We start from the raw sequence: 18438 nt of genomic DNA, 5'->3' as shown, positions 1-18438 counted from the left end.
CAGTACATTTTTTTTTCATATAATCAAATGTTTGGCTTAGTCCTAAGCATATGCTGACTGACTATGGTTCAGTCTTTCCGTGTTGATCGTAGGAACAAGATAACCACAGACATGCAGACACAGCCACATGCTGGAACAGAGCTCGACAGAATAAGGGGGAAATTGGCCTTACTTCCTTTTAGAAAAAGTGAAGGGTTAGAAGGTCCCACCCCATACTAAACAGCCGCTTATGCCTTCTGATGCAAAGTCGCCTGGCTTGTCTGGCAGCACAGAAGAGGAGCAAGCAATAGCCTTTGTCTGTGTATGTGGAATAACATTTCCAAAATGGCCATAAAAGGGGAATTGCATCCTGCATAGCTGCCATTGTACATTGAACCCAAGTCTCTGGGGCCTCAACCTACAGCCTCTTTAGCTGTAGGAACTGAAGTATTAGAATATATGTGAGTATATTAGAAAGAGGAATGAGAAAGAGTACATTAGAAAGGGGAATTCCAGTGACCAGAGCAACTTTCATTAAAACAATGTGGAAACACTCTAGAATTAAGGTAAAAGATAAAGGCTTTCTGAAGCAGAGGTCAATTCCCAGTGAATATATCGCCATGCTGGGTTTTGGGTTTTTTTTTTTTTTGGTACAATATGGAAGTGGTTTGCCATTGCCTCCTAGGAGTCTCTTGATTTCCCAATCTAGTTTACAGTCCTGAGATTCCCTGACTTCAAAGTAAAGTAGGCTAAAGTTGTTAAAATCTCACTGGCTTTTCTCTTTACATTAGCACAATACAAGATTTTTATATCTTGTCAGAACTTTTGGGCACAGTAACAGATACAAAGTTCATAGGAACAATGTTAGTTAATTATGTGCCATCAAAACTTTTTTGACTTTTTCCACATAGATTTTCCCCAAGACGATCTACCCCTAACCTGGTCTTTCTCATCCCTTCTGTTACTGAGTCTATCCCCACCTTGCTGCTAGTCATCCTCTTCTTCTCTTTCCTTCTGCCTTTTACAGCATTATAGCCTTTTCCAGAGAGCTGGGTCTTCGCATGATGTGTCCAAAGTAGGATAATTTGAGCCTGGCCATTTGCGTCTTGAGTGAGAACTCTGGGTTGACTTGTTCAATGATCCATTGGTTTGTTTTCTTGGCTGTCCACAATATTCTCAGTTTTTTCCAAAATCAAAGTTCAAAAGTGTCAATGCTCTTCCTATCCTGCTTCTTCAAAGTCCAGCTTTCGCTTCTGTAGAGTGTCACAGAGAATACCACGGCTTACACGATTCTGATCTTTGTAGGTATAGACATATCATGGCATTTGGATACCTTTTCCCAAGGCCTTCATGACTGTTCTACCAAGTGCTAGTCTGCAGTGTATTTCTTGACTGCTTGTTCCTTTACTGTTCAATGGTTGATCCTAAAAGGGAGAAGCTATCCACCACTTTGATATTGTCACTGTCAATTCTAAGGCTGGTTGTCAATAATTTGGTCTTCTTTATATTTAATTTTTGTTAGTTAATCCAAATGCTTTATATACTGTATAATGTTGTCTTTAACATGTTTATAACATGTCAGTATGCAAAACAGTGTTTTTCTGTACAGATTATAAACTGCCATTAGTTTTGCTCTGCTTTAAAACTAATGAACACCATCCAGAAAAAAGTTTTTTTTTAAATGTAAGAACCATCACAATAATAGGTATAAAATGAGGCAACTATTATATATGAAATTGGTTTGGTAGGCTGAACAGTCACAGTATACTTTAAAAAATATTAATTTCAGAGTCCTATATAGAAATATAACAGAAAAACAGATCAGCAATTGGAGGAATGCTTTAAGTTGCCTTTAAATAGGGGCTGTGCTTAGAAAAGCCTTCAGGGGACAGGGACTGCCATTGAGAAGTCTGTGCTCTGTTGAAGCTGAAGTACAGTACTGTTTTTCAAAGATCTTAACTGCTCATGCAGGAGGAGTTGCTCCCTGAGATAACTGCAACTCAAGGCTGTAATACAGCTTTTCCTATTTCTTTCACATATCCATCAGACTATTCTGTTGTCTCTCATTGACTGTCAATAAATTTAAGGCTGGAGATAAAACCACTACAAACGAATAATTCTGATTATGTTAAAGGAATGAACAGAGTAACTCTTGGAATTGTATTACAAGAGAAATAATTTATATGCAAAACCAATTAAACCCAATCCATAAAATGTGGCTAAAATAATGAAAGACAAATCAGTCCCTGAGATAAATGCACAGAATGAAACACTAGCTATATCAAGTGTTATACAACTGGAGAGAGCAGGCAATCCAGTAGAGCAGAATTCCTCAGGCAGTTAGTGTCTATTCCTATGGCCCCCCAACCAGCACAGCAACCAGCTGTGAGGCATTGGAAAGTATGAGAGCTACAGCCCACCCTATCTGGCTGTGACCAAAGAGAGATTCCACCCTTGCTCATACAGCATGGAAGATGCCATTAATCCAAAGGTACATATTTCTGTACTTGTTCAGCTCCAAGTTCTGCCACATAAATGGCTCCAGTACTCATGCTGACGTCCAGAAGATGGGGCTTGACTTCTCCTGCAAGCTGGATTGTGTCCACCACAATACAATCCCCAATTAATCCTACTGGTGGGGCTGCCAAAATAGAAATCCTATTAATATTTAGGTGGGCCACAATTATATACTGCTGATTGGGAGTAAATCTGTAAGTGGGAGAGAGAGAAAAAAGGAAACAATCTTCAAGATCTCATTTTGTGAGCAATATGCATTTCTGTTGGATCTGAGGCATCACTGCTCTCTCTCTATGGATACCCACTCTGCCTGAAATGCTGCTCTAAGAGTTTCCTGAAAATCCTAGTAAGTCCTATTGGTGGGATACAGTAGATCCCCTGGAATTTTGGAGCCAATTTTCAACAGGGCTGTTGGGTGCAAATATGGAAAAGTGACAGGCACCCTTCAATAACAAAAAACATAGTGCAGTTCTTTGGACACAAACTTCAATATTCAGAGGTATGATCTGAGTATATGAAATATGGGTATTTTTGCATTTTTAAAAAATCAGTACTACTAAAGAAGTCTGCAGACTGGTGCTGGTCTGTGAACTGTTCATTACTGGTCCATGATAAGATATAATTCTTTCGTACAATTCCAAAATAGTGAGATTATTTCACATGAAAGGTCACATCAATGAAACTACAAGAATGCTTAAAATCCCTGTTTAATCCTCTTCAATCCAGGTATAAATAGGATAGAAATTACTCAAATTGTCCCTGGGTCCAAAGAAGTTTTTTTTTTTGCTTGCTAACTGAGGAAGCAATTTTCATCTACATCTTGCCCTACCTAGAGCTCAACCTCCCCTTCTTGGTAGCATAAAATGCATTGGGGGGAGGGGGAACCAAGACAAATATAATATCCCACTCTTCCATTTGTAATGCTGTGAGCAAGCTTTTTTCCATAAATGAAACTTCACTCAGTGAATACTTGGATCCAACCCAAATGCCATTTTAAAATATCAGGCAGTTTCATACTTTCTTCCAAGAAAGTGAAATTGAGCTTTTTAAGGTCAGAGTCACAAAAAAAGTGTCGAGGCTACCAGTTACTGGCAGTTCACTTTCAAAAATATACTAGTTATGAAAAACTTATAACTAATGCCACATTTCAAAATTAGGAGGATATGAATTTCTGGTGAACCCACTGGCACATTTAGAGTGCTACATAAGTGTTATCTGGCTCTATCCTAGGAACTGGAACCCTTCATTAGAGATCCTATATACAAGAGAATTCTTGTTCAACCAGATGGTTATTTGAAAAATGTTCTCCATCCAGTGTATACACTGGCATGCATGCACACAGATACTATACCTGACAGAGTAAGGGCCATCTTCCATGAAGCAGCTATCCCAAGACCCTAACCATTCCCCAGTGCTTTTTTCAAAAACTTGGATTCTCCAGTTGGCTCTATCTGCAACCCAGACCTAGTAGAAACAAAGAAACTGTTCTGAGCAATGAAAAAGAAAGAAAACTTTAAAAATACACATATGTATTTCAATTTCAAACAGATTGCTCTCTAAATTAATAATCACCATCTCATTACTCTATGTTAGGTATGAACCAAATCTTGATATTCAAGCAATATGTGAACCTTTTCATTCACCCAAATGTTTTGAATGGTCAGCAATGCAATTGTTCAACTGCTGCTTTCAGGGGCGTGGCGGGGGGAGGGTTGGGGATTGAAAAAAGTCAAGATGGCAAACTCTGCAAATAGAACCCCATATGTGTGTCATCTCATGTACATACAAAGTGCTGAAACAATAAAGGCTATATGGCTGTAGCCTGACCAACAGTATTCTAATTAATGTGGTCAACAGTATTATGTTTTATGCAATTGTCAAAATTATCACTGCTACTTTACCCGTCCAACTGAATCCACTGTTACACTATGTGGAATCCTGAACTGTGTAGGAGCAGTACCACTTTCTCCACGCAGCCATAGGGCCCTAAAATCTGTGGGTAGAAAGCTGTCGATCAAGCATTATTCACTGCAATGTGTTTACAGTAAAATATCAGAATTAAAATAAAAGCAGGAGTAGAAAACCCACAGCCCAGGGGTATGTATGGACCTCAGTACCCATTTTCTGTCAATTCTTGTGCTATTTCACACTTTTCTTCATGTTAAAAAGATGTAAAATGGGTGCGATCAATGACACTTTGAGGCTTGACTCAATTTTCACTTAAAAAGCTACCAAACTGCCTCCAAAAAAACCAAGACTGAACATTTTGCCCTCACCTGCAATCAAAAAGGTTGCCTAGCAGTTTAAAGGAGTAACATTTTGTATGGCATAGCCATATCGCAACAGGTTTGCCTGAAGAAAACTGAAGATGGCCTAACATTAGGAAAAATAATAAAGCAAGCATATTTGGGTCACAGAACTTCAGAAAATACCATGTTGCATTTCACCTATAAGCATTAAATTTTTTATATATAAATCAAATCAAATCAAATCAAATCTAGCTTTCCATAAAGTCCCATACAGAATACATTAGGATTTCAGCTTTCTGACTATTAATAGAACATGTATTTTCATTCTGCAAAATAATGCTCTTTAAGATGTGGGATTTATGATCAGGATATTATTGAAAAAAATATTATTAGAATCCTATAAAAAGATAAGTTACCAGTAAATCTTCAGTATTACTTATATGCATATCAGCTCTTTGTGCCTGCAGAGGCCCTAAGAGAAGACAATTTTCTTATTTGGAATCTCATAATCTGTCTAAATGTCTTACAGCGTGGTTGCACAACCCAAACCTTGGCTAATCTCAAGAAAACTAAACAGGGTTGAACCTGGTTAATGCTTGGATGGGAGACTGTCAGGAAGCCCCATCATTGTAGGCTAGACTGCAAAGTTTAAAAAGAATACTGCTCAAAGAAGATAATGTCAAACCACTTCGATATTGTTGCCAAGAAAGCCACATGGAGACGTTCACGTAGTCAACAGCTAATGCAGATTGCACCAAAGAGAAACCATGTAACCACTGCTAATGTGTTCTGTTATCCTAGAAAAAGCCACAAATGCAATCTTTCCCAGTCTTATGTCCTCCAGGTGAGTTTGATATTCTGTGACTTATAGTCCAATCAACATCTAAGGCATATCAAGTTAGGAAAGGGTACATTAGCATATTAAAAATGAAAGCCAGTATCAACACCTTAAACATTCATTTGCTCACCTTTTGTCAATTTGAGCAAGCGGTTATTTAATCCTCCATCACCATCCACAATGTAGATATTTCCTGTTGATTCAACAAAAACCTCTGCTGGCTGGTCAAACTGTAGAGGATATGTACCAGAACCTGCTGTGCCTGGAGTGCCTATGACTTGAAGGAGTTCACCTGAAGGGCTGTATTGTTTCACTGAGTGTCCATATTTTCCTGCATTAAGAAGAAGTTGAGACTTTCCAGCAAGGTCACAAATATCAGTCTTACAGATAAAATAACATTTTTTTCCCTATCCTGTTCAGAAGCAAACTAGCAGAACTTCTGGATCCTAAGCATAGAACCTTTCTGCTCTGCATCACAGACAGTTGCTCATAATGAACTCCTCTTCCTGTTCTTTCTCTGCCTGCAGTACTTGCAGTATCCTTGATCAGCATCTCCTTTTCTTCTTCATTCTCCTGAAACTTTGTACAAACAACAAGATCTGCAGGGGTGTGGAAAGAACATGGATAAATCTCCATTCAAAAGTATGGTGCAAGCCGCACACATTCCAAATAACTGAATTCTGATTAAACAATCTATGCTACAGTATTTCAAAGCAGATTTTTTGTCAAGTATAAAAAAGGATCTGGCTGCAGCCATGTCAGTTGTAGTGATGTATCTGTGAAGATACTGAAAATGGTCTGCCACAGTGCCATGGGCCTTTTGTTCTTGCACTGTCCAAAGCCTTCAACGCTACTATCCATTAACAACCCATTTTCTTAAAATGGGAATGCAGTCAGCAGTTACTTGGACTGCATGCATATGCTTTGTATGAGCTGCACTGTAGCCAAACTGGACACTCATTTCGGTATCCCCCACAGAACCTTTCAAGCTGATGAATTTGCAAAATGTAGGAGGCCCTGGGCCTTGCAAAAATGAGGGCAGGGAAGTGCCATCACCTTTTCTCATTCACAGAATTTCAAAAAGCACACTAGGTGCTGATGCCAACTCCCATTAGTATCCCTACCATATTTTTCTACCGCTGAAAATCCTGCATGGAGAGAGATGAGATAGATGCATCATTGACTTTTGATTCCTGTGACTAGAAGCCTTCTGTATGGAAGCATGCTTGGGTTGCTATCACTCAGAACACTATCCCCTTTTATCCTGAAAAAGGAGGGACAGCTGCTTAAGAACATGGAAGACAATCTTAAGAAACAAACTAAGATGGTCAGGAGAGGGGCAACTTGGGTGAAAAGTGAACTACCTAACCAATTTGTTGAGTTTTGAACTCTCATTCTGAGCTGATTATTGGTTGTACTTCTATTTCGATTTTAATGGTGGCACAGAAGTTCCAGTAATTGATGCTTTTTAAATGAAATATTGGTATGTTGTCTTAAAATGACTCTACCTCCCAGAGTCCTTTATCATTGTCCACACTCACTTGGGCTGATGGGATATGAAGACTGAAATATCTGATCAACTCCAGACTACCTACCTTGATATAAATGTTTAATCTTGGATTCCAATTTATTTTGTGGAAGGACAGCATCTCAACTTAAGTGCAATCCAAAATACACTTCAGTTGCAAAACATAGACACACAACAGCATTCCTTTTTCATATTAAACAGCAATTTTTCTACGCACCATTTCCTACATCTGTGATCCACACAGAGCTCGCATTGGGTGTGCTCAGTGCAAAGATTCCATGGGGCATCTCAATGGTGGTTGTATTCCACTTTTGAACAAGATAGCCTTCCTCAGAGTATACTAAGACCTTCGGCACATCATCATTACCTCTCTCAAGGTGCACAAAGATAATAAAAGAGAATCAGAGAGATACTGCAGACAGAAAACCTAATCGTTTTTTTCATTATAGCTTCTTATAAATTGCATTAAACATTACTATACTGTAACTCCAAAGAGCCTGATCAAGTATGGTTATCCCCAAAAAACAAACAAGGAAAGGAAATACATTCAATAAATACTAGTCAATTAGCTTTTGTCAATTTTCTGAGTACTTTGGGGCCCTTATGTAAAAGGCAAGTAACTGGTGGTTCCAAGGAGACCACAGAAACCAATGTTGCAAAGTAACAGAGATACCAACACAGCAGTACAACAGATATCAGCCATAATTTTGTGTGCTGATTAAGAAAACTGTTACAGCTGTTTTGAGAAAATTAGCCCACCCTTCCCTAATCCAAGCATCCTTCTGTTATGCAGACATCAACTTCCAGAATTTTCAGCAATGGTCATGTTAGCTGGGAAATTCTGCATCTGGAAGGCCAAATATAAGGAGGGCATCCAAGTATTTAGCCCAAGACTTTGTTGTCAAAAGACACAGGAAAGTACTTTCAGAAAGCTTTACAGCAGCCCAAGAGGACAATGGCCTTTCCCTCTTACTTGTTCTCACCATTTGTACATTTGAGATATACTGCTACCTAACATAAAGGCTCCAAAATCTGTTCATGATCACAATGATTTATCATTTATGTCATTAATTCACTATTCAATAAGAAGCCTTTTCTGGAGAATGAACAGGATATAACAAAATAAAAATCACAGGTCCAAAAAAATAATAAAATACTCCAAAAGAGCTATAGAACAAGAGCAATACTCTATGTACAACATTACACAACAGAGGGTTCCAAAATAACTTTTGCAGAACTAAATATGGTAAACAAGAGCACAGTGAAAAAGTTAAGGTATCAAAATGCATTTTAAAAGGTCCACTTATTTTTAAAACTCCTGCGCTTGGCTGAAAAGACCTCAAGCATGGCACCATGTAAACTTGTTCTTCCATCTATACCACTTATGGACATTAAATAGAGAGCAGAGATCAGACTTATTTCCAGCCAGGATTGCTTTATACATTCATTCCTAAATCTGTCATATCTCTATCTATCTAGTTTTCTTGGCAAGATTTCAGATGTGGTTTGCCATTGCCTCCTTCCCAGGGCTGAGAGAAAGGGACTGGCCCAAGGTCACCCAGCTGGCTTCATGCCTAAGGCAGGACTAGACTCATGGTCTCCAGTCCAGTGCCTTAACCACTACACCAAACCGGCTCTCTTTTTAAAAATATCCACATAAAAATGATAAACACATTTCAACATGTATTTTCTCACAAAGTATGCTGATGTATTTATAGCTTAATATATGGATTGGTACTTTTTTCAAACTGAGAATTTCATTATGCAATGCAGAGGCATGAGCAAAGTGAAGGGCAATTACAATCCAATCTACACATCAGCCCAGTTGGTGCTGATCACATTGGTTTATATTCAGAATTCAGAAAGACGGAATCCCATAAGCATTTCTGTCAGAAGGGGATGCCAGAAAAGTCCCTGGCTCTCATAGCCACCTGCCCTACCCTAAGAATGGTTCAACTGCCTCGCCCCGGTGAGGAACCGCCTCGCCCCGGTCATCTCAGCCCACCCCACTCAGTCCAGCAGAAGGGGCAGGTTGCAGACCCCACCCGTCAAGGAATTTCGATTGGTGGGGTCTAGGCAGAGAGCCTTTTCTGCTGTAGCGCCCGCCCTATGGAACATCTTGCCGCCTGAGGTGCGGTGTGCCCCCTCCCTCATGGCCTTCAGGAAAGGGATCAAATCCTGGCTCTGCCAGAAGGCCTGGGGGCCAGAGGGGGGCCCGCACCTGTGGAGATGGCTGGTGGGGTGAGGGTTTGTCCCCCCCCAGCATCTTACAGGTTTTTGGGGGCCAAATTATAGGAGATTTTTAGCCCATTTTTAATATATGTTTTTTAACTATTTATAGATTATGTCCATGTCTGGAGAGTCCTGTGTTTCTTCTTCTTTTTTATTATTGTGAGCCGCCCAGAGTCACCCATTGGGGGAGATGGGTGGCATACAAATTTGAAAATAAATAAAATAAAAATAAATAAAAATAAACTGCATAGATGTGAGGGGAATCTTTCAAGTACAAAGCCCCTAAGCCAGTAAAGATCACAGCCAGTAATTTTTAACTGCACCAAGAAATTCACCAGGAATCCTAAAATATCAGCATAGTACATATATAATGCTGGATTTTGTTAAAACTGTTGTACTAGCTGCAATTTCCTCAACTGTTTTCAAAAAGGCAGCTCTGGCTATGTCTTTGGCTGACATTCACAAAGTATTTCCTGAAGCAGAACTCCTCTTTGAAGAAAGGGAGCCTCTATTGCTTCTGCCACGTTGGTATAAATATGTTAAAGCTACAGCTGGGAAACAGATCACGTTTTCCAGCAATTCATCAGGGACCCAGAAGTAGAGTTGTCTGGTCTTCAATTTTCTTTACATCAATCTGTCTCACCCTGGCGGTCTTTCAGTAGTTTGAGAATTCAGGTCAATTTTATTTTTTTTACAGTAATTTTATTAAAGATTATAATTACAACAGTGGGAATTCAGGTCAATTTTAGAATTCCGAAATTACACATTTCAGGTTTTAAAGAGCTTTAGGCTTCTGGTCTTTAAATGCTATTATATAATGCCTCTCTCACATTTTAAATGTTTTTAGCCATTGCAGCTTGAAAAGAATGAGCACACCAGATCTGCAATGTACTTATTGGCAGATTTACATAAGAAAAGAAGACATTAAGATGGACTACTTGAGGCTATCCTTTCCCAATAAAGAGACTGGAATGGCAAAAGCACTGCTATATTATATCTAATTCCTAAAGTCTAAATTATATCTAATTCCTAATTTGCAGCCAGAGGCGATCACTAAGTGGGTCTTAAAATCAAAGCCAAACCAATCTGATTGTGTTCCCAGAGGGCAAAGACAACATAGAACAATCACGGTCCATTCAATGAGGACTTGACAAGATCCAGTTCAGTCAGTTATTGTGGAAGAGCATTTTAATGCAGCCCTACCTATTTGGGGTCCTTAGTACAGAGCTTCCTAAACCAACTCCAAAACTTAGCCTGAACATGTTGCACTCTGTACACTCACTATTTTTGAGTCCAACAAAGTATCAAAGTTGCATTTAAAATTTTTATTTTGGAAAGTACTGTAACATTTAGTGCTCATGTTCTTGGTTACAGACAGTAAGATGAATATTTCTATACATATAGAGATCAAGTAGGAATGACATATAGTCAAGATGGATCAATGGTACTGAATGGCATCCAGTCTGAAAGCGGCTATTCATATACCCCAATTCTATGCTGTTCCATGTTATGCCCACTAACTTATCAGAGCCTTACCTGGATGATTATATCACAGATAAGAACCATCTATTATTATTCTTTCTTATCTAGGAATGCTATTGGGAATAGCTCATACACTGAAGTACCATCTTGGCATATGAAAGAAAGATGAACTCATTTAACAAACACCACTGCATGTTTCATGCAACCTGGGCATGCTTATCTAAAAAAGAAAGCTTTCCTGCCATTCCAAACCCAGAGGATATGTTAGTTCCCCATTGTACCAATCTACTATCCAAATCTGGACTAAATGTAAAGATCTTGACTCAGTTATAGTTCTTTACCTACTTTCATTTAACCAATTGTTTTTATATCAATATTTGACTTTATTTAAGTCAAAGCTATGGGTAAGCAGAATACATGCAGCTTCAGCTTTTATTCAAAGCACAAAAGTAATCAGCCTCACAGACAGTAGTCAGTGCTTCCAACAATAAGCTCTTCAAAAACAGAAAGTTTTGTACTAGTGATTCCAGCAATCCCACCCATATCCAACTGATGCTCATTAATCCTGATCTGGCTACAAGACCATCTAGACCACCTTAACTCACCTGGTGCTGATTAACTCTGATCTGCCTGCAAGGTCATTCAGGCATGGTAAGCAACAGAGTTGCCTGAGTGGATGTTCATTCTCAAATCACAGTTCCACACAAGCAAGTACTTTAGCATCTCTCTGTTTAGGGCTGTGTGTACTCATTTTTCTACATTTCCACATGAGTTTCAGAAGAGCTGTGGCTGCTTTAAGAGTTGCATTACGAGCTGGGTCCTAGGCAAGCATTTTTTCAGAATCACATGGAAGCTTGAAAAAGAGGGGCTGCTTTAATGAACAACAGAAAATGTTGGGGTTATACAAGCTCCAAACCACTTTTCTGAATCAGTTCTGAAGCATGCACAACTCTATTTCTCATCTTCCGATATTCAACTCAGCGCTGCCACCAACTTGGCTGCATTACTATGTCTTGATCAGAGTCCTGGGCAGAAAGTTCTAGACTAATGGACATGGATTCTGGCTTAGGACCTGGCTCAACTGGTGCAGAGGACAGATGTCCTATACTGTCTGTCTTCCCTGAAAAGCTGGCCAAAAGGGAAGCCATGACAAATGCTATCCAAAGGGGGAAAAAAAACATTTTACTTAATCACAGCCTTCCTATGCTGGAAAGAGTTATAGAAGTTATCTGAGCAACTTGTCAATGTTATTTAATTAAAACTTGATGGCTTCTTTCAGTAACCCTGTTGTACTCAGCAAAGGATAGCCAAAAGAAGGCTTGAGAGCTGAGCAAACAGTACAGCAGCTGGTTCACTATTCTACAGTTAGACTTTTAAGCACAATAAACTTTAAAACAGCACATTCAGTTATGCAAAATGTATAAAGAGTCACACGTGAGTGAAATGGGTGGCTATATTAAATAAATAAAAATCAGATCCATTTTGGGGTGCTTTTTCAGATTACCTCAAAGTGCAAGCTGTGAAAATTCCAAGCAACAACAACAAAAGTAACTGGTGTTGAAGAAATGGAATCTACATTAGTTACAGATATGTTCACGCAACATGCTAAAGACTGTTGATCATAGTAAGGTATTTAGTCAGTGAACATGTACACAAGCCAATATGGCATACCGTGGTTTCCCAGTCTTCAGTCGAAAATTCTGCATCTTTTATAGTGGCTGAATGACCAGCCTCCTGATTTATATTCATGCCCGCTTACTAATCCATACTAATCCAACTGGGGCTAGCGGCACAGGATATATATATAATGAGGGAGGGACACCTCATCAACTCCTTTGTGCCCCTAATTCACCCCTCATTTCTGTAGGGTTAGCTCCAATTTGTTCCTGCTACCCTGCACCATTTTCTTAGAGGACCAAAGTCTGCTCTATATGCTAGTACAGTGTTTCTCAACCTTGGCAACTTGAGGATGTGTGAACTTCAGCTCCCAGAATTCCCCAGCCAGCATGGCTAGCTGGAGAATTCCGGGAGTTGAAGTCCACACATCCTCAAGCTACCAAGGTTGAGAAACACTGTGCTAGTATATGCTTCAGATGACAGGTTGGACCATGACTGATGGTCCATAAATTAATAAAACCAAGTTATGGTTTCAGATCACGAGCAACCTGTCCTATGGTCTGGGTTCAGGCAGTATACTAAGTCAAGTCACAATATGTTGTGCAAATCAGACCACAGATTTCAAATGAAAACTGTGAGAAAGCTCCACAGATTTGGGCAAAGTGCTATCAGATACTGAAATAGGAGAGTCTGGATGCAATCTGAAATAGAGCTGCCCAAATAAAAACTCAGTAGCTTAAATCACATTTCTGGAAACATAAAATCTAGCTTTTACTTGAAATTATCTCCATCTTTTGGTAGATACTAAATAATAAAGTGAAATTATTTAAATAGGTTTGATATTAACAAGGCTGGGAATAATTTTGGATATTGTAATAAGTAACCAGAGATACCAGAAGCCAAATAAAGAGCTCTACTTAGAATTGGAAGAATAAAGAGAATATTTTTAGACAATAAAGTCCTAATCTCAGATGGCATAAAATCCTCTGTATAAAATCCTGCTGTTGAACTGCTAAATTCAAGATACACAGGTTTTTTATGTGATTTGGAAGAACTATAAGAAAAAGGCATGTATGTTGTTGTTGTTTATGTAATGTTTTTTTTAACTTTATGAAACTGCCCAGGGTCATTTTGGAGTCGAGCAGCCTAGAAATTTAATAAATAAATAATTCATCAACCAATTTAGAACAATATCATTACTAAGCCAAATCAAGATAAAAAAAACAATGTGTAAGCTTTGAAGATGGTAAACTAAACCAAAATGTGTGAATGAACAAAAATGATTTATGGTCAAGCGATAAAATCTGCATTTAATTAGAATTTTTGAAATGCATTTTTCTGGAAAAAAAAAAGTGATATAACTTGAAACTTCAAGTAGCAACAGCAGAACCATGCAGGATTACAACACTTTTATTATTTACCTCCTTAATATAATAACTGCATCCTGTGTAACTGTTGTTACTCCATAAACATTTTGATTTTATTGTTTCTCACCTGTCCCACATAGACTAATCCCTGGATATGATCAACAGCAACACAATATGGTTGACCAATAAATTCTGGAAACTTTGGCCACTCTAGATCAAGCTTGTAGAGTGGTTTCTGTATCCGCCACAATGAATAAGTAGTCCACTGATTTAACACCTTAAAAATCAACACAAAAACAATACTGTTAAATGGTGATCAGATTTACTGTGAGGCATCATTCCAGTCATCAGAAAATGGACCTGTCAGGAAACAAACCTCTTTGTTTGTTAGATTTATATCCCACCTTTGGTTTAGAGCTCCAACCTGCACACATAGCATTCCCTCCTCTGTATTTTTTAAAAGCGGATTTCTAAAAATTAAACTATCCCTCAAAGAATTCCTGGCAAGAGGGAGCGATGGAAAAAGTGGATAAAGACCAGTGTTAGAAAGAGAGCCGGGATGCAATCCAATGCAGTATTGGTATGAGAGTAAGTGGTTTCAAGTTCCCAAGGCATGCCTCCTTCCAACTGTCTAGAACCCTCCTGACCCATCAAGATCCAAGGGTAGGTAGGGATCAGCAGGAGAAACTAGACCAAGAGAAAGTCCTTTCATGTTCTTCCTTGTCTCTTTAAATAATTATAATATCTTATTATTTAAAAGACACCATATAGAATGGCTACAATTAAAGAAATTGATCTTTAGACATAATTTGGATTCCATCTCATGGCTTTGTTTTTTCTAGGATTCCACAAAGATCAAGAGTTCTAAAGCAGGGATATTGCCAGATGGCATTTAAAAGAAATCAAATGAGAAACTGTTAATCTTCCAATAAAAATATGTGACATATTTCTATAGTTGGCCACTATATGAAAGGACTAGCAAATGGTCAATGTAAAGTCCATTTTTAAAAATGGATTCTGTGAATATCCAGGATAGCAAGTAATGTTTCCTTCCTAGCTGAGCACAGTTCCTGGTGACTACATGGACATATGCATATACTTTATTTGGCAATAATATGGAATTGATTTTCCATTCCTGTTCTTTGAATTTTTCTCAACTTCCTTGTCTAGTTTACAAGTGGGGTGATCTCCCACTGAACCTCTAACCAGATCCAACCCTGCTTAGCTTTTCAGAAATCAGCCAAGGTCAACAACATAGGACAAAGATTGAATTGTTACTTTCCACATGCTCATATACTACAACTCACTCCCATCAGTATTCACATTGTGAAGTCCAATGGCTTGGCTTCTCTACTTGGCTAGAGAAGACCAAGTAACACTAGGAAATTCAATATCCCTCTGTTAAGGTAAATCCTGTTGGACAGTGGCACATGGATAGAGATCAACCAGAAGGCATGGTTTATATAGTTTTTCAAAAGATGTATTTCAACTGCACTTTCCATAACTTCCAGTTAATATGGAAAGCATCTGGCTGAGACTTCTTGGAGTTTCAGTCCCACCACAACTAAATGATATTAGATAGGGGAAGGCTAGTATAAATGTAATTTCTTAGAAGGAAGAAAACAGTACAGGTTTCCAAAGATCTGTATTAAGCTTATTTACTCATAAATAATCCAGAATTAAAAAGGCAACCACGAAGTAACCACCCTACTTATTAGCAGGAATCAAAAAGGACAGTGTTCAAAGGGATCCCTTCAAACTGAGAAACTGGATATTAAAATAGCAGATATGGCTTGCTAATTAAGTGTGAATGTTGCACATTAGCGCAAAACATCCCAACATCAGAAGGGATACACTGATGGGCTCAGAGTTAACTATGACTGATCCTAAAAGGGTTCAGTTTGTGATTTTAAAAAAGGACTATGTAACACTTTGGATTTGAAGGCAAAACAATGCTTCTCAGTATGTAGGGCACGCATATAACACTTGTCATTAGTACTTTAAACCAAACATGCATAGCAGCTGTGGAGGGCAGTTGAGCAATTCCAAGAAAAGACACAGCTACACACAGGTGCTATATTAGTTGACTCCACAATATAAAACTTTGAGTTTTATACTGCTGGATTTTGTATGGATATTATTTTGTAACCACATGTGGAATATTATTTACAGTTCTGGTCAATGCATCCCAAAAAAAGAAATTAAAGAACTAGAAAAAGTGCACAAAACATCAACCAAAATTACCAAAGGACTAGAACATCCTTCCCCTGAATGCCCTGCCAATATATGAACTCCCAGAATTTTCAGCAATAATCATGTTGGCTGGTTAATTCAGGGAGTTAGAATCTACACATTCTAGGCAGAGTTAGAGTGATTCTCTGTAAGGAATATCTGGATGGAGCATATCTGGTTCTAGAAAAGCACTAGGTAAGTGAGAAAATGTCAAGAGCTGCAGAAAACTGCCGTGTAGAAAAATCTAGTGGTGGTGAAACTATTCAAGAACAGATAAAATGAAATGCAATTTTATACAGGACCTGTTTAAACTATGGAATTTGCTACCACAACATGTGGTAATGGCTGCTAACTTGGACAATTGTAAAAGGGGATCAATCAAATTTATGAACAAGGATCAGCCAAACAACAGCTGTAAGTCATGACAGGGATAGATTATCTTCCAGAATCACAGACCATTTCATTCTGAATACCATGAACAGGGCATACAAGGAGATGCGACTGCCTCAGTCAGGCCCTGCTTTAGGGCTTCCTACAGGTAACTGGTCAATAGTTGTGGAATTATTACTCAGGCTTTTGGTCTCATCCAGCTGGGTCCTTCATAAGTTCTTATGACTGTACTAAGTTATCGTTATTCAGGTTAAAATAGGCTGGTCCACCCATGAAAGATGAGGCCTTAAATAATATCTTGAAAACCTGAAACTGATCCTTATGGGAAATGCAAGTCCATTCAAAAGACAATGAAGACAAACCATATCCTGATAGTATCTCCATTTTCTTTGGATTAGATTTCAGTGTACAGCTCTCACTGCATTCATTACTAAATGTCAGACACTGCTTCAAATTTTCCATAGCTTCAACCTGAATGGAAAAAGAGAAGCTGATGCCACTGCATTGCAGTTCCTTAGACTCTGAAGCTTAATGTAGCTAAAGGAGTAATACTTGCAATAAAATGGAATGCTGTAACTACCTTGAGAAAAGTAAAGTAAAACCATTTAAGGATAAGCATAGCAGCTGAGACAGGAAACCCACAAGGGTACCACTCTAAATGGCATCAAGAGCCTCAGAAGAGCCTTATAAAGCTGTCAGAAATGAGTAAATGCCAATAATTTTTTTTCTCCTCACACCAAGCCTTTCCAAGTGTCTTATACTGTTCAGAGGGTTGCCAGCCTCAAACCTGAATATTTTATATTTCTATAATTTGGGCAGGGGGGCATGTGGAGATGACATAAGCTTTTCTCTTCTCCTGAAATCTAATATAAAGAAAGAAGTTATTAACTTTGCATTACTTGGCCCAATCCAACCTCCCAACTGCTTCTTTTCCCCCAGCATTAAGAATATTTATTTTAAGCTGTCCAGAGCCTGAGTCAGTCAATTCCCACACTTCCCTGACTCTCTCATTTCCTTTTTTGGTTTTATTTTCAGCTGACACTCCATGACACTTTTCAATCAACAAATCTATTGAACTGATGGGTTTCTTTTTAAAGACTTTTTTTTCTAATTTCAGCTATCACCTGCATTTCATAACTTTGCTTAGGTTTGCTAATATTTTTTTCTTTTAAATATAGAAATTAATGTCTAAAGTATGTCCAAAGAAAACACTGTCACATTTGGCCCTGCTCCATTTCTCACAGACAGATGTATTTCACAATGAACTAAACAATATAATTTTTTGTTTTTGTTATTTCATGACACAATATTAATCCACACTGATCATGCTGGCTGGGAGTGATGGCAACTGCAGTCCAACACATCTTCAAAAAGGGTAACAGTAAATTTGATTTTTTGGTTGATTGGTCTCAATACCCAACATTATTTTACCACAGCTCTCACCTTATTCAAGAAGCCTTAATCAATTAATAATTTAAGTTTGTCAAGGGATAAGACAATCGTTTTTGAGTATTTGCTCAAAACCCGCTCAGGGCAATCACAGGCCCACACTCAGAATGATCAGATCTGGGATATAAAAATCTGGTAGCATTACTTACAACCGAATCTACCTCTGAGCGAATAAAGAGGTGAATACGGTCTAAAAATGGGGGGGGGGGAATGCATTTCTACAAGTGACAAAGCCTTTTGAACACAGTTGAAACGTTGTTATTATCAGGTTTGGCAACCCACCTCCAACTCAGACCCGACCCTATATAGGACCATCAGCAACAGGAACAAACCAGCCCCTCCGAGTCCTGCAAACAACCGAACCCGAAAATGATCGCGAACCCCCATTGAGGCACCGCAGCCGCTCGTTACGAAAACAGACACAGTGACTTGCGCATGCTCAGTCCGCCTCGAGGAAGTGGTCGCGAAAAGCTGCTTGGGAGATTGAGTGCTGTCCTTCGTACTGAATCGGCCAAACAACGGTTTTAGACGACTACGAATCCCGTGAATGCATTGCGC

At 38.7% G+C, this 18438-nt stretch overlaps 1 protein-coding gene across 2 annotated transcripts; it reads right to left on the bottom strand.

Annotated features, from left to right (window-relative positions):
* Position 1: 1 nt before the first annotated feature.
* Positions 2–18296, bottom strand: NHLRC3 (NHL repeat containing 3). Of its 2 annotated transcripts, XM_007421195.4 has the most exons (7): positions 18163–18295; positions 13937–14086; positions 7329–7482; positions 5714–5914; positions 4398–4489; positions 3848–3960; positions 2–2688 (listed from the first exon to the last, which is right to left on the bottom strand). In XM_007421195.4, exons 1-7 carry the CDS (start codon positions 18265–18267, stop codon positions 2460–2462), a joined length of 1044 nt encoding a protein of 347 aa, XP_007421257.1. In that variant the 5' UTR covers positions 18268–18295; the 3' UTR covers positions 2–2459. The 2 variants fall into 2 exon arrangements, with proteins under 2 accessions (XP_007421257.1, XP_025025977.1); XM_025170209.2 differs by lacking the exon at positions 13937–14086 and having other exon boundaries at positions 18163–18296.
* Positions 18297–18438: the final 142 nt, after the last annotated feature.

Source organism: Python bivittatus, unplaced genomic scaffold, assembly GCF_059951505.1.
Source record: "Python bivittatus isolate LINGU-HERP-01145 unplaced genomic scaffold, Pbiv_v1 ctg000020_np1212, whole genome shotgun sequence".
NCBI classification, from domain to species: domain Eukaryota; kingdom Metazoa; phylum Chordata; class Lepidosauria; order Squamata; family Pythonidae; genus Python; species Python bivittatus.
The sequence above is the reverse complement of the archived record's forward strand: the minus strand, read 5'-3'. Positions and strand labels throughout refer to the sequence as shown.